This window comes from Macaca thibetana, chromosome Y (genome assembly GCF_024542745.1).
Source record: "Macaca thibetana thibetana isolate TM-01 chromosome Y, ASM2454274v1, whole genome shotgun sequence".
Classification (NCBI taxonomy): domain Eukaryota; kingdom Metazoa; phylum Chordata; class Mammalia; order Primates; family Cercopithecidae; genus Macaca; species Macaca thibetana.
Window position 1 is genome coordinate 9525376 of NC_065599.1, and position 20848 is coordinate 9546223.

General features: G+C 43.0%; 1 protein-coding gene across 1 annotated transcript in view; it reads right to left on the minus strand.

Moving 5' to 3' along the window:
• Positions 1-20848, minus strand: part of LOC126947193 (matrix-remodeling-associated protein 5-like) — a 44107-nt gene that overhangs the window by 12632 nt on the left and 10627 nt on the right. Inside the window, exons 2-5 of the mRNA XM_050777920.1 lie at positions 17987-18116; positions 17359-17749; positions 8043-13013; positions 1272-2172 (exon numbers count right to left, since the gene is read on the minus strand). Of these exons, the coding sequence (XP_050633877.1) occupies positions 1272-2172; positions 8043-13013; positions 17359-17749; positions 17987-18116 (6393 nt within the window). The remainder of the gene's footprint in view (positions 1-1271; positions 2173-8042; positions 13014-17358; positions 17750-17986; positions 18117-20848) is intronic.

Sequence of the window (20848 nt, forward strand, 5' to 3'; positions counted from 1 at the left end):
TGGTGTGGTAATGATGCTTTTCAAACAATGGGTACACTTTGACTGTATCAATATTGCCACATTAAAATAGAGCCTAACACGTCTATGTATATTGTTGAAATCTACAATGGAAATAGAAGCAAGCTGAATTGTTTGTCCTAACAGTATAGTTAAACATATAATAATTAAAACAAAAGTTTCTTGGTTTATTTATCTTTTTTTTTTTTTTAATGGGACAAGAGAAGAAAAAGTTAAGTATTTTTTAAGAAGAAGTTAAGTATTTGTTCCAGATCCAAGTTTAGAGATACAAAACGTCATTGCATAAAAATCACACACAGGGCCAGCCACAGTGGCTCAAGCCTGTCATCCCAGCACTTTGGTAGGTCAGGGCAGGAGCACTGATTGAGGTGAAGTGTTCGAGATCACACTTGGCAACATAGCTGATCCCATCTGTACAAAAAAAGAAGGAGGAGGAGGAGAAGGAGAAAAGAAGAAGAAGAAGGAGGAGGAGGAGGAGGAGGAGGGGAAGGAGAAGGAGAAGAAGGGGAAGGGAAAGGGGAAGAAGAAGAAGAAGGGGAAGGGGAAGGGGAAGGGGAAGGGAAGGAGAAGGAGGAGAAGGAGAAGGAGAAGGAGAAGGAGAAGGAGAAGGAGAAGGAGAAGGAGAAGGAGAAGGAGAAGGAGAAGGAGAAGGAGAAGCAGCAGCAGCAGCTGTGCCTTATGGTGCACACCTGTAATCCCAGCTACTCACGAGGCTGAGGCTGGAGGATCGCTTCAGCCCAGGAGGTTGAGGCTGCAGTGAGGTATGATCACACTACTCCTCTCCAGCCTGGGTGACAGAGTGACACCCTGTCTCAATTAATTAAGTTCTTTGTTATTATTATTTTTAGATGCAGTGTCACTCTGTCGTCCAGGCTGGAGTGCTGTGGTGTGATCTTGGCTCACTGTAATCTCCACCTCGGGGTTCAAGCAATTCTCCTGCCTCAGCCTCCCGAATAGCTGGGACTACAGATGCTCGCCACCACGCCAGGCAAATTTTTATATGTTTGTTAGAGACATGGTTTCACCATGTTGGCCAAGCTGGTCTCGAACTCCGGACCGCAAGTGATCCGCCCTCCTCGGCCTCCCAAAGTGCTGGGATTACAGGCGTGAGCCACCGTGCCCTGCTAATTAATTTCATTTAATTTTATCGGACGCAGGGAGCAGGGTGTGTGCATATTCATCCTGAAAATGGACTCATATTCGTTGGGGCCACCAGCCCAGCGATTTACAGGAAGCCATGCAGAGCCGCCTACCTGAAGGACGCGTCGATCATCCTCTTGGAGGGCAGCCTCCAAAGGATGCGCGGCCAGGGGTCCCCCGAGGCGCTGCAGTCCAGCTTGAGGGTCCCTCCGTACCTGACGTCCGTCCTCCGCGGAGAGGTGCCCGTGATGCGCGCGTTGGCTGCTGCACGCTGCACGTTCAGCTGCACTGTCCTGCGCGCGGAGCCCACCAGGTTGGCGGCCACGCACTCATAGCGCCCGCTGTCCTTGGGCGCGAGGTTGCGGATGTAGAGAGTCCCGTTGGGGAAAACGAACAAGTTCCCGTGGAGGAACTGCGAGGGGCGGATCTGGGTACCGTCCCCGAGCACCCAGCGCACGCTGGGCAGGGGCGCAGCCTTGGCAGTGCAGTGAATGTGAATGCTGAGCCCAGGGGGCAGCGAGATGTTCTCCAGCTTCTCCTGGTGGATAACCGGGGGCAGTGCCGCCACATGCAGGCGGATGGCCAGGTTGTCCGCCCCGGCTGCATTGCTGGCCACGCACTTATAGACGCCTCTGTCTGAGAAGGACGCCTCCTTGATGGAAAGGGTTCGGTTTTTGTGCAGGGTGATACGGCTCTCCACGGGGGACACAGTTTCCCACACCTTCCTGTCGGGGAAGATCCAGGAAATTTGGGGGACTGGGGTCCCTTTGGCCAGACACTCCATTGCTATGGTGTCTCCCAGGTAGACGGTGACGTCCTGGTAGTGGGAGGCTAGGATTTGAGGTTGCTGCACGGTGACCGAGAGCAAGACCACCATCTGGTCCAGGCCGTGCAGATTGCTGGCGGTGCACATATACTGGCCTCGATCTTGCACTTGAACCTGCCGTATCACTAAGGTACCGTTCTTGAGAACCTCAAACCGTTGTATCCTGGTATTCGGAGTCATAAGAGCTCCTGGAGAAAAGTAACACAGTCAGCTTTGGCATAAACTGTGCCCTTTTGATAATGCTCAAACGAGCAGTATTAATCTAATTCTCTACTTTGTTACTCAGACAGCAAAAGCAAATGTAGAAGGTAGAATGTTTTAGTGTTTTTAAAAGTTTTTTTTATGTTTATTTTATTTGTTAGAGATAGGGTCTTGCTCTGTCTCCCAAGCGGGAGTGCAGTGGTACACTCATAGCTCACTGCAGGCTCAACCTCCTGGACTTGGGCTTCTACATAGCTGGGACTACAGGTGCAGGCCACCACTCCTGGATAATTTAATTTTTTTTTTTTTTTGGTAGAGACGTCTTGCTGTTTTGCCCAGGCTGCTCTTGAACTTCTGGCCTCAACTGATTCTCTTGTCTTAGCTACCCAGAGTGCTGGGATTACAGATGTGAGCCACCACACCCAGCCTGTTTTGGTCCTAACAATTAAAGAAATGTAACCGAGATATCACCTCACGCCTGCTGGAATGACTATTATCAAAAAGACCAAAAACAACAGACACTGGTGAAGATGTGGAGAAAAGGGGACCCCCATACAATGTTGATGAAAATGTAAATTGGTACAACCACTATGGAAAACAGCATGGGGGTTCCTCATAAAACTAACAATAGAGCTGCCTATGGTCTAGCAATCCCACTACTGGGTATTTATCCAAAGGAAATGATGTCAGTTTGTTGATGAGACATCTGCACTCCTGTGTTTATCACAGAGCTATTCACAATAGCCAAGACATGGAATTCAGCTAAGTGTCTATCAATAAATGAATGCAAAAAGAAAATGCAGTATATATGCATAATGAAATACCATTCTGTCTTTTTTTTTTTTTTAAAGGAAATTCTGTCATTTGCCACAACATAAATGAACCTGGAGGATATTAGGTTAAGTGAAATAAGCCAGGCACAGAAAGATAAATACTGCATGATCTCACTTATATGTGCAATGTAAGAAAGTTGAACTCATAGAAGAAGAAATGGATAGTGGAATGGTGGTTACCAGGGCCTGGGGGTGGGAGAAAGGGGAAGATGTTAATTAAAAAATAGAAAGTTCAGTTAGGAAAAATATGCTTAAGTGATATTATACTCATGGCAACTATAGTTAATAAAAATTTAGCTTATACTTGAAAATTGTTCAGAGTAGATTTTGTGTTGTCATCACACACATATGAAATAAGTATGCTCTTTAAAAAAGGATAGAGAAAAATAATATTTTGTTTCTCTTTTTCATTTTTACACTAGTCCCAGAAACAGGGCCATCTTCAGCAAAGGAGGGCAAATGTGGGTTTAATAGAGAATTCTGGAAGCAGACATGAGTCCCAGCCACTTCCAAGGTGAGCTGATATGTCACAAGCTCAATTACTAGAGACACAGCCTCTCCCTTATTTCTTTATGCTTTTGCTGTTCTCCTTAACTCCTCGGGCTAGCTGTCTGCATGGGCATCCCAGGCTTGCAGTAGCCAGCCACCCCTACCCAGAGAGGTCCTTGAGTCCACAAGAAAGGTAAATTATTCCCAGCACCTTAGGAGGCCAAGGCAGGAGGATGCCTTGAGCGAGCCCAGGAGTTCTAGACCATCCTAGGTCACACAGCTAAACTCTGTTTCTAAAAAAAAAAAAAAAACAACAAAAAAAACATAGCTGGGTGTGGTGGCATGTGCCTTTGGTCCCAGTTACTTGGGAAGCTGAGGTGGGAGGATCACTTGAGCCTGGGACATAGAGACTGCAGTGAGCTATGATCATGCTACTGCACTCCTGTCTGGGCAACAGAGTGAAACTCTATTTAAGAAAAAAAAAAAAAACAAAACAGAGAGAGAGAGAGAGACGTAAGATAAGAGAAAAGAAGAAAAGAGAGAAGAAAAGAAAAGAAGGTAGATTGGTTAGATTGATGGGGTCAGGATGGGGTCATTCTCCACTTGAGTTGAGCATGAATTCATGCTTCTCAGTGACATCTGACCTCTCACCACTCTAACCAGTGGGAGGAATTATGGGACATAGGTCCTTATGTCTCTCCACTTTCTATGCTCTCCACATTTCACACTCTGTCTGACCTCCTAAGACTCTGCAATCATCAGGCTCTGTATTAATTGTGTGTTTCTGATGCTCTGGCATCTGGGGTTTTGCTGACCCCAGGGAAACTACCAAACTGCTGACCCTCCCAAAGCTAGATAATTAATAGAGATAGCAAACCACTCACCTGTGAGTGCACCTTCCATATGCAAACCAATCAATCCAGAGACCACACCCTAACCACCTCCTTTATTGGGCTGTCTGATTCCAGGTAACTATCTTCTAGCCTTAACTATCCCAGGGTCAGGTACCACACAAACTAGTGACAGCCCCATGTGCTGCAGAGCCTGCTGACATTTTTCAAAATATTCAATTCTAAGCCTCGCCTGTTTCTTCCCATAGAAACCGCAAAAAAAAAGGTGCTTGACCACACTTTCTCCCTATTACTCTGCTTCCTAACCAAACCTGGTGCTTTCCTCTGTGGCCTTGCATGATGTGATGTGCTCTGTCCTGGTACCTGAGTAACAAACTATCTTTTTAATGGCAGTCATCTCCTGATCTGTTGGCCTAATCATACAGGCATACAATGAAACTGTAAATGAGACCTCAAACTCTCATAACATGAATCCCCTGTGACTGAGAGAGATGCCCAAATTTATAAGACAGAACCAGGCAACCATGGCAGGGTGACAGAACAGCAGTCAAATGCTGTTTGTCCTTAGAGCAGTATCTCTTGCCAAACAACTTGCCAGAGACTTCCAGTTTGGGGCTTGGCAATCACCCAATCAGGGCTCAAATATTTGGACCAATCAGAACTAAACAAACTTGAATTCCTAATTTGTGTAAATGGACTTGATTGGGAACCAGTATAGGAACTGTCTCTACTTCCTTTGTTCTTCAGATAGCACATTTTTTTACTCACACTGAAGGTTATGTCCACCCAATCTAAAGAGTTTTCTTTAAAAAGAAAATAAAGCTCCTCCTTTATCTTCCACAGATCTCATGGACTTTTGTTAATGATGAAATGTAATAATAAACCTACATTTCTAAACAGGGAAGCCCAAGACAGCCCTGAATTTTAGAACTTCCATTCTTCTTCCATATTACTGGATCTTCCTGGGTCTGGACTTTTCCTGTGCACCATTCATTTCATTCTAACCAGTGCCTCAGACTCTTTTGCTAATAACTTTCTCTAATATGGGAGTTCACCCTTAGGTTAAAGCTTTCAAATCCTGCAAGCTTGCCATCATTTCCATCCTCAAGGGGAACTCATACTCTCTGACAAAGCATCTGATGTTCACCCACCTGCAAAATTACTTGCTGTCACTATGAAAATAACTTCATAGTGGATAGATTATTCCAACACAGAACAGACATTGAAAAAAGGCCACTGCTCTCGTGTGTTTACAGAAGCAGCCAAGACCACAGCTGTCCCCTCCAAAACCAGGATCAGCAGCAGCCCAGTGAGTCTGCACAGCCCACCAGGTCTTGGAGAGCAAGTATTTCTTGGTGCTGATATAATCTCCCTACTTTTCCGGCAATGCAGCCAAGATGCCACCAACTTTGTAGCTGAGCCCTCCCAAATGATAGGTGACCATGGGCATGGTCATGGACACCTACCTGCTGACTCTCACTCATGGTGTCCCACCTCCCCACTGAAGCATTTTATGATACAGAGGTACAAGAGTGCCTGTCTTTCATTTGGTTTGCAGTGCAAGGGAAGGACCACCGAAACCTCCTGCCAATTATTGTTACACTTCCTGGGGCAATTATAAGGTGCCTTCCATTTCTCTCTGATGACTCAATAAAAGAGCTTAGTTTATCTGAAAACAAAGGCATGATAAAGTCATGCCATGTAGTTCCACAACATGCAACTACAACACTTTTGGATGTGAACAAATCTCATTTGGCCATGTATTGAGAGAAATAGCTCTTGTCTAAAAACAAGAGCTAGCTAATAAATGAGCAGCCAGCATTGAGAGCTGATTCCAGGAAGTGTAGCAGAAAAATGTGCATGAATTTCTGGTGCAGGGGCAAAATTCAAAGATGCTCTGAAATGGCATAGGGTGTGAAGGACCCTAAGGATTTATACAAATGGTATTCCCAGAAGGAGAATGGGTTCCTTCAAGGACATAACCCTTTTGGAATAAATAACCCATGGTGTCCCCCATTTCCCACTTCCAGCAAAATTAATTATGAAATTATGAAAACCTATGACTTCAAGTGCTAAGGTTATCAAAGAAGTAAACAATTGCCCTAGGCTCAGAATCTCTGTGAACCTCTGGAATACTTCCAACATTTGGGAGATAAAGCAGTACAAAGAAAGTACAGCTAAGTGCTAGCAGCATAAATCATTTTGTATTATCCAAATGAAGGCCACACACACACACACACACACACACACACACACACACTCCTCTGATCAGAATCCAGAGCTGAAGATACATTTGTGTTGAGAGAGAAGGAAAGAGAAAGGAGAAAAAGTATGGTCTTTTGTCCAGGCTGTGATTCTGTAGTTTTATTTTCTTCTGTAACCTAGAAATTGTTCTGCCATTTGGAGAAAGCAGATGATCAATTTAGGAAGCTGGCTGCTGTTTGAATGTCTGTCTCAGATTCCAACTATAAACCATTTTTTGTGGGCTGAAATGTGTCCCCCCAAATTTATACATTTAAGTGCTAACCCCCAGGAACTCAGAATGTGACTGCATTTGGAGATAGGGTCTTTAACAAGGTGATTAAGGTTACACAAGGTCAGTAGGATGGGCTCTAATCTAATAGGACTGGTATCTTTATAAGAGATTAGGACCCAGACAAACAAGTTTGACCATGTATGACGTAGGAAGAAGACGGCATCTACGTGCCAAGGAGAGAGGCTTCGGAAGGAACCAATCTTGCCAACACCTTGATGTTGGACTTCCAACATCTGAAATTGTGAGAAAATAACTATCTGTTACTTAAGCTGCCCAGTTTGTGGTACTTTGTCATGGCAGCCCAAGCAGACTAACACAACCATAGGTCTAGGTCCAAATCAAAGAAGCACCTGAATAGCACTTGTAAGACTATAACCTGATCTCTGACTAAGCTGGGTTTACCTTTGCAAACTGATAAAAGGGCAAGGGGGATTTACAGACCACATCTCACATCCACTCTGCCCTCACATGGTGGTTGAAGGCATTTGTACTGGAGTCAACTGAAAAAATTGAGAGGCTTTCTTATGGAATATTTCAAACCTCTATCCAAAGGACCTATTAGATGTTTCCATGGCTCCATTAAAATCTCACTTTCATTCTAGTTCCTCACTTCCTGTCCCTGAAGAAAAACATGCTTAGATCTAAGTTTTCAGATGACTCCTGTCATCCTAACAATTCATTATTTTCTGAGTTTCTGGTTGTGCTTAAAGTAAGACTCCGGTAACTTTCTCCTACACTCTGGTTAAAGTGTAGATTGGGTACACATGGACATAAAGATAGGAAAAATGGATACTTGGGACTACTAGAGAGGAGAAGGAGGGGTGGCAAGAGCTGAAAAATCCACCTATCGGGTGCTGTGCTAGCTACCTGGGTAATGGGATCATTTGTGCCCCAAACCTCAGCATCATGCAATCTACCCATGCGACAAACCTGCACATGCTCCCCCTGCATCTAAAACAAAAGCTGAAATTATAAAAATAACAATAAACGCTTATTCAAGTAAAAACAATTCCCCAAATGTGTTATAAAAATTTCTCCTAATGTGCTTATGTTGTTCAACACATGCTGTTTTAATGTATTATATTGCTAGCCAATAAAATAAAAATTGACCAAAAAAAAAAAAAAAAGTAGATGCTTAAACATCTTACCTGTGGAAACCTTTGTCCAAGTAACGAAAGGCTTTGGTTTTCCTGTTGTCTCACAGGGGAACACAGCATCTGTCTTGGCAGTGATGGACACAGTCTGTGGGGACTTGGTGAGGATCTGGGGCTTTTCCCCAAGAGACCAGAATTTGGATGCAGGTGGTCCTCCTGCAAAGAACTTTGAGCTGCTCTGGTGGAAGCTTCCTGAGGACTGGACAGAAGATGTTACAAAGGAGACAGAACTCTGGGTGGAGGAGACCAGAGGGGTATTATGTAAGTTAGTTGAGGGTGACCCCGTGGTCCGCGGAGTGTGCAACAACAGAGGTGCTGGAGGGCCAAAGTCCAGATGGAAGGTGCTATGGGAATGTATCCTGTTGTAGGAACCTGGATTAACTTTTCTCTCTCTCATTACTGGGGCAGGAGAAGTGGGGATCTGGGGTCTCAGGGTGACTCCCAGCTGTGGAAAAGAAAGAGTCCTGTTGGTAAAGAAAGGGAATCTTCCATTGGAATAATGAGGAATTCTTGGACTGGGAGGCTTTCCAACTGGGTTTCTTGCCTCAGGGATGTTGTTATTTCCAAACACTTTGGAGTAGCCATTGAATTGGTCAGTTCTTCGGTCAGCAAACTTACTAGGAATGCTGGGTTTGGACATGTGCAATGGGAGAGGAGTTGTTGTACTTGATAATCTTGGAGTTGTAAACTGCTTGTTCTCTGGTAAAGACCTAGAAGGATATGTAGTTATTTCTGGTTTGTTGGTCCAGTGATGAGGTGGCTGGAAAGTTACAAAGTATCTGGAAGCACTTTGTGTGGACATTTCAGGCAGCCTCACTGCTCCTGTTGGTAGGAACAGTTTGGGTTTGGCAGGGACTCTGGTTAGTTGGTGAGAAGCATGAACTCTTCCATCCTGGTGGTGGCCATCTGGGCCATGTGGTAGACTCCTATTATCAAATACTTGCTTCTCCAATTCCAGCTTTATAGACAAGTTAAATGCATCCTGGTCGGAAGAGGGTGTTGATAATTCATTTGGCCCTGACATATGCTGTGTCCCTTCATTGTTCACTGGGGCTGCTTTGGTTTCTGGATTCCTCACATAATTCAAGAAAACATTTTCCTTGGAATCTCTAGATGTTTGAGATGTTCTTGGACTGAGAAGTTCTGGCTTAGTGGTGGTGGTTTCTCCCAAAGACATGAGAATCGTGCGTGGGGACGAGGATGCTAGCTCCTTCATCTGGGTGGCAGTAGGGGTGTGATTCTGTGGTCTAGTTTCAGAGAGTAGAATAGCTACAGTGGTTTCATGATGATCTTGATCAAGAGTGGTGGTTTCTGCCTGACTTGAAGACACCTGCACTTTTATGCTTGAGAGAGTTGTGGAAGAACCAACTTCTTCCTGTTGAAATGGTGTGGAGACTGTCACAGAGGATGAAAACTCAGAAGTAAAATCCACATCCTCGAGCTCTTTAAGAAGGGGAGGGTCTGTAAGGTTTTCCCCAGAAGTAGTAACAGGTATGTCTGTCTGTAGCCTCCCAGGCTGGGCTGTCCTTGAGGGATTCCAGGTTGGAGTTCCTGGAAAGCCTACAGGAGAGGATTCTTCCTTAAATTCTCCCGTAGTGGAGACCAAGGAGCAAGAAGTTGGTATGACATTAGTAATTGAGTCACCAGTGACTAAAGTGTCACTTTTATGTTTGTCGACATTTGTGGCATCATCATCCTTAATTTCTTTTCCATCTGTTGTGGGTTTATATGTGACTGGAAGTGTCTCTTGGATTTTATGGTAAGATGAATATATTTTTCTGGTGGTTGTCATGTAATCTAAGGAATCATAAGGGCCCTCAGTTTTCAGAGAAACAGTTGTAGGCAAAAGTATAGTTTCTGAACTGGGAGTAGCAATGTTTCTATGTTTATTTTCTGGAGAAGGACTGGGCTTAGATCCGGAAGCTCTTGAGCTCACTGTAGAAGGGGTATATCGATGTTTGTTTGGCCTCTTCCCGTGTTTTCTCCGTGGCGTTCCCTTGGATATGGGTTCTGCATTCTTCTCCATTTCCAACTGTTTGGGGGTATTAACTGTGTTATCCACCCAAGCTGTAGGAACCGGAGAACTCTCCACTTGATTTGAAATCTTAATTTCAAGTGCTTGAGTTGGTTGAGTAGAAAAAGTCTCTGATGGGGCAAAAGTTGTGGGTGGGGTTTGCTTGTGTCGGTGGCGGAATTTGTGGGGGCGTAATCTCTTTCTCCCATTGGGTCTCCTTCGAGGAGGGTGAGTGGTCATGGCGGATGACGAAGCAACTTTTTGCCTTGGAGTTGTTGCTGTTGTGGTGTCTTTGTCTAGCAGGGTGCCAACTGTGGTTTCTGCAGGCTTCTTAACTGGAGACACACTGCTCATTATACCCAGTGTGGAGTCAGGCAAAGTGATGGATTTGCTCTGTTGGCCTTCACTCTCAGAACTTCTGGAGTGTGTGGGGTCTCCCGCTAGCATATCTCCTCCCTGTAGTGTCTGAGACTTCTCTTTCATACCTGTTTTAATCAGTAAGGTGTCTTGAGTGCTTAAACTACTTTTCACAAGCTGGATGTTCTCTGTCGGTCCTTGTAAATGTGATTTGCCTGGGACACCTTGTTCACCTATAGTAGAATCCTCAAATGACTTTGATGTACTAGAGTCATTAACCCAGGTAGTGGGGATTGGAGTAATGTGTGCAAAGGTGTATTCTTTCATGTTATCCTCATGTGTTTGTGAATTAGTCTCCAAATCTGGGTCAAAGTATTGTGCAGGCTCAGACTCAGCCAAGGAGACAGCATCCAATGGAGGCTCATACTCACTGGATGTGGGCTCTGGTGAGGATCCAACATCTGCTGCAGACCAACCCTCTGTTGCCGTCTCTTCATGGGTGGGCTCTTCATAGACTGTGTCTAAGGTGTGCAGAGTAGGAGATGGTTCATAAGGCTCAGATATAAGTGTAGGGGCTGCAGTCCACTTCAGGTCGCCTTCAGTGGAAGTTATCTCCTCAGTCTTCTCGGAAAACTCATAAACAACTTCTTCCAGAGGTGTGCTTGTTACTTCAGGTTCAACAAGAATAACTCCATTGTGGTTGTGTTCTAGTCCCATGCTGGCTGAGGAAATGGTACTCAAAACGTGCTTTTCTTCACCAAGTAGAGGTACATCTGCTGAGGATTCTTCAGCACTGGTCGCTGTCTGCACAGGAGATGCTGACGGGGGAGAAACAGCAGGCAAAGGTGGTGTGATTTCTAGACTCAAGGATGGAAGACTTGTGGTTTTAATCACTGGGGGTACTTCTGTGCCCTTAGGGAGATTTTTCCCACGGACTTTAGCTAAAATGTCAGCCCAGTGCTCTGGATTAATCTGTTTGTTTGCCATGTTTATCCTTCGTCTGGATTCAAACACTCTGCGACCTTCTGCAACATTGGTCTCTGGTTCTTTTTCTGAATGCTTCCAGAGTTTCAGCTTTCTTCTCCCTTTCTTGGCTTTCTTATCTCCATTGATGGCATCATCCTTTGTTTTGGGGAACACCTCTTGGTCCTTTGGATGCAGAAGTCTCCTTGAAGTGTTCTCTTCATCTCCCATGCCTGAGCCCCCTTCATCCTCCACGATGTCTTCTCTCACTCTGGAAAGAGCCTTTGCACCTGGGCGTCGGCCTCTTTTGGATGGCGAGCCAGACCCTTTCTTGGTCACTGTGATTCCCACGGTAAAATGGTCTGCCCCTTGCTGGTTGACAGCCACACATCTGTAGTAACCACTATCGCTGACTTGGACCTTTGGGATGGAAAGAGTTCCATTTGGCAGCATGTATACATGTGATGTGTTAGTGAAATCGTTAATTATCCTTCTGTTTGGAAGAATCCAGCTAAGGTGGGCTTCGGGTATTGCTAAAGCATTGCAAGGCAACATCACCGGCTCTCCTGGGTTCTTGCCAATTGTCACTGTGTCTTTCTTGGCTGGCTGAGTGGAGGGAGACTGCACAAGTACCCTATATACCATGCGGTCCATTTCATCCCTCACTTGAGCAATGCACTGGTACAAGCCCGAGTCAGATGGCTCCATGGACTTGATCCTTAGCCAGCCACTGCTGAAAATGGAGAACTTGCTGTCTGGGTCATCCATGGGCGCTTTCAGGAGGGAGCCATCTGGAAGCACCCAGAAGATAGACGGACTCTCAGAAGCTTTCACATTGCAGCTCAACTGGCATGGACCCCCTTCCAGGACAGTCTGATCTCTTTGCACAGCTCCACTAGACTCAATCATTACCCAGCTTCTGCCCCGAGCCTGCCTTGTATCTTTGGGGGATATTGTTTGAGAATACTGGGTGTAGTAGGAAAGTAGCACCTTCTTGGCCGTACTCTGACGTCGGTTCAGCTGGATATCTATGGATGGCTGCATGACCCATTCTGGTTCTGCAAGAATCTGGGCTCTCACGCCTGTGTAGTAAAGAGCTTCCTCATCAGCATTCTGCCTGTACTGGTAGCTGACTCTGGGGTCTTTGCTGAGCATGAGCTCTCTGTGTAGCTTCACGGGAACTTCACTGTAGTATGCTATCAATTTCCATAGCTTTTCATAGTTTTCCCGGGTCATTGGACACTCAAAGTCCAAGGCAACTGTTGCATTTATGTCAATATCTGGAGGATCCATTTGGTTCAAGTGAATTTTGTACACATCCATTGGTTTCTTGATGTCACAGACCAAGTTCACCATGTTCCCATGCTCGTCAGACATGTTCAAAGAGACGTTCCACTGGGGGAGTTGGAATTTCTCCAGGATGAGCTGGCTGTCACCATCCTCTTCTTGTTCTTGCTCCTCCTCAATACTGCTGCTCCTGTTCTGTCTCAGAGGAGACTCTATGGAAGGCTTCAGACAAGTCATGTCCTTCAGCTTGTGAATCTCATGTTTGTACAACTTCTTTGGACTGAAGCACATTGCACACAACTGACCGCCTTCGTAAGCTTTGTCCTTTTTACACTTCAGAATTCCTAAAACAAATAAGCAAATAGACAATAGGGTAAGGAGCCAAAAAATGACACGCCTTGCACATGGCCAGAGGATAAAGCCTATGTTTGCATCTTTATCACTCAGCTGTAATCCCATGAACAAGGAATCCTATACATGAGTTGCCTTTGAGGCTTTATGTCAAACCACAGTTTTAGCACACTGTGTGGTAACTAATGGGTGCTTTATAACTGCTTAACCAGTAATAATAATTTTTACTTTAAAATACCTTAAAATGCTTACTAACAGGTATTTTAAAAACATTCTAAGTTAAAGAAAACAGTTTCACTCACATATGTTATACAATGTACTTTCTGTGAAAGTTTAGAAGAATCTGTATAAATAACTGCAAATTGGGGAAACATTTCTAGGTAAAAGGGTGAATCTTTGCATGTATCACATCATGTCTACTTTTTATTATTTTTTCATCTTGATATATATAAACATACATATATACAAAAAATCTTGATATATATCATCTCAATATATACAAATATATATCTAACTTAATATATGTTTATGTAATATATAGATATATATCTATCATGATATATAAACATATTGATATATCAATAAATATATATAAATATGTAGATATGTAGACATGTAATCAATGTGTGTATATATCTAAATATATATAGATGATATATAAATATATATGGATATAAATATATAAACCCATGAAAGCATTTTCAGGTAAAAGGAAGAATCTTTGGCATGTATCACATCATATTTACTTTTAAAAATCGTGATATAACAATATACAAATTTATAGATATACATTTTTATTTATATATAAATATATAATCAACATATTTATATTATAAATCATTTATAAATTTAAAATATATAATTTATATATTTTATATAAATATATAATCATATGTATGTATCTATGTAACTATATCTATATTTATAACTATAAATTTATAATATATAATTTATATATAGTCAATATGTATGTATCTAGGTAACTGTATCTATATTTATAACTCTATATTTATAAATTTATAACATATAATTTACATATAATCAATATGTATGTATGTAGGTAACTATATCTGTATTTATAGCTATTATTTAAACATTTATAATGTATTATATATAATCAATATGTATGTATCTAGGTAACTATATATTTATAACTATATTTATAAATTTATAATATATAATTTATATTTAATCAATATGTATGTATATAGGTAACTATATCTGCATTTATAACTCTATATGTATAAATTTATAATATATAATGTATATATAATCAATATGTATGTATCTAGGTAACTATATCTATATTTATAACTCTCTATAGTAAACATTTCGCAGAGGGTTTGCTTTTGAGTTCACATTGTCCTCTTAGTCTCCCGGATATGAAATCCTCTGGAATTTTCTCCATCATTTCTGGCCACAACTTGATCTCAGTCACTGCTTGCTCTTCCTCCTCTGCCTGAATCTTTGCTGACTGGGTCCTCCTTGACTTGGTCCTAAGCCCGTTTCTTTCCTGGTCTGCTTCAGCATCAATGGTCTCTCCCACATGTGTGGTTCCAATTACCATCCACCTGCCAGTGATGACTATCTTATGAGCTTCTCTAGTCCAAACACATTCTCTGAGTTCCACACCCTATTGCCTCTTTATATGTCTTTTTAGATAGCATGAAGGTTCCTCGAACTGACATCTACGAAACAAACTTATATTCTCTCCCTGACCTAAATGTAGAGTCTCGTGCCTGTTCTATCTCAGTAAGTGATGGCATACTCTCTCAGCTTGGGAAACTGGAAGACTAGGAGTTTTTCTTGAAAGTCCTCAACCACTTCTGACCATTCCCATTGGGAAAAAGCCAGTCATACTGTTTCATCTATGACTTGGACAATTGTAAACCTCCTAACTGACATTGCTGTCTTTCCTTTTGCCCTCCTGACCAGTTTTCTGTGTGACATTCAAAGGAAACACTTCAACATGCAAATAGGATTGTTTTGCACATCTCCCCCCAACACACATACACACACTCACACTCATACCCACACACATACATGCTGTGAGACAAACCAGCAAACATCAGCAGCATTTCACAAAATCCCTTGGCCAGCTCAGTTTCAGGGTTCAGGGAATGAGCACAGCCTGTAAATGAATGCCCTGAAGATGATGAGCAGGATGGAGCACAGGCCCGCATGTCACTTGCCTGAATCACTGCACTTTTAGAAAACATGAGTTCAATGCTCCTAGCCCCTGCCTCTTTCTGCACATAAGATAATGTCTGGCAGGATTAATGACTATGCCTCTGTAACCTGTAAGCAGATGTCCCCTGGCACCCAAACTTTGATGAGAATCAGCTCTAATGTAACCTCTGAGCACATCTGATGTGAATTCTGACCACATTTGATGTGACTTCTGAGCACCTGCAGAAGCTCCACCACCTGTGTAAAAGCTGTGGGCTGAAACACTGCTATGGAACAGTCTAATAGAAACTTTCTGAAAGATTCTGGGATTGCAATCTTCAGAAAGGATCACTACATAAAACTAACTTTAATACTTTAAAGTCTTGGTTTTCCTTTCACATGCATGCAAATCTATGCATATGCAGATGTACACACATGTGCAGAGACACATACATGCATAGGCATGCACAGACAAAGACATGCATGTTTATCTTCAGACAGTAGCAAAGATGGTTCTTTGCCCAGCAAAGCTTTATAGGTCCACATCCATAATGTAGTGTTGCTGCTACAAAATAGCCATCCAAATGCATTTTCTGGCCCCTTGCATCCACTGTGGTGTGAGGACAGGTTCCCACCAATGAAACATGAGTGGAGGAGGTGTGTGTCTTTTCTGGTTAAGACCATTCACACGTGGGTGTACCTCTGTCTTTCCCACATCCATTGCTTGATGACCTCTTGGAATGAAGTTCTAAAAGCTGAGAAAAATCAAGCCCTTTGAACATCTAGCAGTAAAGATCTGCAAGTAGGCAACTGAGCAAATCCAATGATATTGAGATAGAAATAAGTTTAGAAGCTGCAAGAAACAGAAAGGAAGGCCATGTGGCTAGAAATAGGTGAATAAGAAGAAAAATGAGGCCACAATGCTAGACAATGGTGGGGACACATTGAGCGACCATTGTGTGGAGACTTCTTGGAGGGAAAGTGCAAATGTGCATCTTATCCTAAAAGCAGTGGAAATCAGTTACACAGAGGTGTGGCCTAGCTGGATGCACATTCTGCAAAACTGTTCTCACTGCTTTGTAGAGAGTGGATGGGAAACAGGGCTGGCAAGGTCGTGGGGATGCTTGTTTAGAATGCTCCGCTTTCCCACCAGAGAGAGAAGGAAAGGAACTTGATCTAGGCCAGTGGCTGTGAGAATGGAGTTGAGGAAATAGATTCAGGATATGGTGAACACACTGCAATCTGGGGATGCGGATAGGTTGCAAGGTAGGACTTAGAAAAGCAGGAGAAAGGAAGGAGGAAAGAAGCAGGGGGAAGGGAAGGAGAGAGGGGGAAAGAATGGAGGAAGAAAAGGAGAGATGGAAGGAAGAAAGGAAGGAAGGAGAGAAGGAAGGAAGGAGTCAGGGAAGGAAAGAAGGAAGGAAAGAAGGAAGGAAGGAAAGAAGGAGGGAGGGAAGGAGGAAGGGAGAACAGGCAAGAAGGAAGGAGAGAAGGAAGGAAGGGAGGGGAGAGGGAAGGAATAAAAGAAGGAGAGAAAAGGAAGGAGGGAAGGAAGAAAGGAAGGAAGGAAAGAGGGAGGGAGGGAAGGAAGAAAGGAAACAAGGAAGGAAGGAGGAGGGATGGACAGAAGGAGGGAAGGAAGGAAGGAAGGAACTACGACCTACTTTGTTGCAACTCCTATGCATAAGTCCTGGCTGTTGTCATAGCTCTCTGGATCAATACTGCGCATTGCTTCCTTGTCCATAAAACAATGACCTTGTAGCCCCTGCTCCCACCAGCCTGCTCTTTGCCAGGCATTCTTTGTGACTTCCTCATGGAGCATGCATTCAGAGTCCCTTCTCAGTCCCAGTTTCCCACATTAAGCTGCAGTCCAAGGCTGGCATGATCCTCCAGATACCCATTCCATGACAACCCACATCAACCATATGTAACTGATTATGTTAGCACAACATTTAACTAAGGGATAACTGCATTGGCTCTGGGGAACGGAGGTGTCTTAACATTTAAGTGGCTAATGTTTAAAGTGTGAGTTCCTGTCTTACTGATTAGATGCTCAGATTTCGCCCAAGGCAAGATGAATAAGTCAACATAAGAACCTTCCTTCAAGAATGGACCATCTCCAAAAAGATAAGAGTGTGCAACTAGAAATGGTTTCTTCTCTCTTCTTACCTCTGGATTTTGCATCCCATTCCAAAAACCATCTCATCTCACAATCACAGGTCCACGGATTTCCCTGCAAGTAAAGATTCTCCAGAAGCGGCATGTTCTGAAGCATGCTGGCAGGAAGAGTTCTAATCATGTTCTCCGCTAAGTAGAGGTGCCTTATGGTGGAGAGTCTGAAATCATCCAGAAATGTGAACGTGGAGAAGGTGCTGGGGTGCAGCTGGTGGAGCAGATTTCCTTCCAAATGGAGTAGCCTCAGGGACGTTAAGCCGTTGAAAGCCTGTGGGTGGATAAACTCGATCTTGTTGTGGTCAATGTGCAGCCTCATTAAGTTAGAGAGACCCTGGAGGGTCTGTCCTGTGATCACTCTCAGCTTGTTGTAGCTGAGCTTGAAAACCTACAAGGACAGGGGAAAACAAACAAAACAAAAGGATCCTGTTTATAGTTTAAAAAGCCGCAACCCCAAACAGAAACCAAAGGGCTGGGGAGTAATGACATGAAGCTTGTCTTTCATGTAAAAAAAAAAAAAAAAAAGCTGCTTTATCGATCATTAAAGAGAATGACATAGTTCCCATTCTTTATTACTGGTCTTAGAGGATGCACTTAGTGACACTTATAAATGCCGCGGGTTTACCTGAAGAGAGCTGAGGTCTCTTAAAGCTCCATTGGGGATGCTTGGGATCTCATTGCCGTGAATCATAAGTAACTCCAACTTGGTCAGCCCTGCAAAGGAGGTTTCTGGCAGGGCCTGTATGCTATTAAACCTAAGGAATAATAATAATGATAATAAAGATAAGAAATAGCAAATACTTAACTCCCCCCTTCCCTTACCTGCTCAAGAGCAAATTCGTAAAATGGTGAGTTTGTTTGTTTGTTTATTTATTTATTTATGACAATCTTACTCCATCACCCAGGCTGGAGTGCAGTGGTGAAATCTCCCAGGCTCCAGCAGTCTTCCCACCTCAGCCTCCCAAGTAGCTGGAACTACAGGCACAGGCCACCATCCCTGCCTAATTTTTTATTTTTATTCTTGTAGAGAAAGGGTCCTGCTATGTGCCCAGGCTGATCTGGAACTCCTGGCCTCATGTGATCCTCTTGCCTAGGCCTCCCAAAGTGCTGGGATTACAAGCATGAACCACTGTACCTGGCCATGAAATAGTGATTCTGAGGTTATAGCGGTGCCATTCCCAAAGAAATTTATCCATTTGTGTCCTTGTCTCTCTCTGGAGTCAGGAAGAAAGTGACCCATATTTATTTGTCTTCATTCTGCTAAGGAACATTCATGGAGAACTTGACTTAGAATATGCTAATGTGGTCAGGAGGCTATTTGATGTCCATCAGTAGGATTTAGAATTCAACATGAGGCTATTCCACATGTCTCTTTCTTGGAAACTCTGTGCTAAAGTGACAGTAATAAAGAGTGACACATGGCTAGCAGGGATGGGAAAATCCACAGAATTGGAATTTGCTTTGCATATGGTAAGAAAGGAGAGAGCTCCCTGCTAAGGGCCAAATACAAACGTTGACTACAGCGCCGACACTCTTATTTCCCATGGATATGTCTGATGGATAATCTAAGTTATTTGTGGACATGCTAGGTTTCTTTTTTGTTTTGTTTTTTCCTGTAACCGGTCCTCAAGGTGAGTTCTTTTAGTTTTTTTTGTTGTTGTTGCTGCATATATAATTGTCAAGATGCTTTCTTGACCTATTTAGAAATTTCTTGTTGCCATATTGGCAATAGCATACACTAATGCTTAAACTTGATTCCTGGATAAGAAATTTTAAAAATGAAGAGAGAGGCCTGCATGCTGTTACCATAAATCACTGTTTCTGCTGAGATATAACACATCTAGCCTGATATAATTGATTGCTTCTCCTTATCAACTGAATAAAAGGAAATCAATTAGCAGAGAACACAAGTGAACAGCTCATAGCTAAATGCAGCAGATGCTAGCATGGTTCAGTTTTCTCACACTCATATGTGCCCAAATCTGGACTACAATTCCAAAGTCAACAGAAATACTGGGTTAGTTGTGACTCCCCTAAGACCCAGCCTTAGGAAGCACCTTTCAGCTACGAATTCTTGAGTGCAGGAAATTTATAAGCTCTACCCTGAAAAACCATTCATCTTGATTGTTTCAAACTCTTCAAAGAGCTTCTTTCATAATTGCACTTTTCTCTTTAAGATGATTTTATAAAAAGAAAACATCAGATGGAATTAAATGCATCCCACTTTATTGAAATAATGTTGTATAGATTCAATATGGTGTAGTAGAAAATACACTAAAAGATGATCCTATTTCCTCTTCATCATTTTTCACTCAAGTAGTTAATGAAAAATCATAGAGGTTCTTTCTTCTTGATTACATGACATTTTCCATGCTTTACACATTATTCCAGTGTCTTGTCAGCTAAGTTCTGCTTTATTTAACACTGGTAAGAGGTAACATATTAAAAGAATTGGGCTCATAGCTATTTGTGTATCCTATGGCAAGCTGTGGATTCCATAGAAGGTGGGAGACTTAGCTGGAATTGAGCCTTGTCCTCTTTATATTGCTTTTCACCCATTATCACCTAAACCCCATGAAGCAGGCAATTTTCCACAGCAAAAACTGAGATTCAAGAAAGTTTCCAGGCTGAGCATGGCAGCTCATGCCTATAATCCCAGTACTTTGGGAGGCTAAGGCGGGATGATCACTTGAGCCCAGAAGTTTGAGACCAGCCTGGGCAACATAGTGAAACCTCATCTCTACAAAAAATACTAAAATAGTTTGGTGTAGTCATGCATGCCTGTGGTCCCAGGTCCTCAGGAGGCTGAGCATGGAAGACAATTTGAACTCAGGAGGTCGAAGCTGCAGACAGCCATGATTGTGCTACTGCATTCTAGTTTGAGCAACAGAGCAAAACCAAAAAGGAAAGAGAAGGGGATGGAAGGGAAGGAAAGGGAAAGGGAAAGGGAAAGAAGAAGAGGAAGGGGAAGCGGAAGGGGGAGAGAAAGAAAGAAAAAAAGAAAGAAAGAAAGGAAGAAAGAAAGAAAGAAGGAAGGAAGGAAGGAAGGAAGGAAGGAAGGAAAGGAAGGAAGGAAGGAAGGAAGGAAATAGAGGGATGGAGGGAGGGAGGAAGGAAGGAAGAAAGGAAGGAAGGGTAAAGAAAGAAAGAAAGAGAGAGAGAGAAAGAAAGAAAGAAAGAAAAAGAAAGAAAGAAAGAAAAAGAAAGAAAGAGAAAGAAAAGAAAGAAAAGAAAAAGGTAGGAAGAGCAAGAGAGAGGAGAGAGGGATGGAGGGGGAGGGAGGGAGGAAGGGAAGGAGGGGAGGGAGGGAGGAAGGAAGGAAGGAAGGAAGGAAGGAAGGAAGGAAGGAAGGAAGGAAGGAAGGAAGGGACTTTCCAAACTTTCAAGTAATAAGGAAAAAGAGGGTTAAACCACAAAATGTTCCTTTCCAAAGCTTTTTCCTATTACCTAGTAGTATTTTGGTCTTATTAAAACAAGATTAGAACTT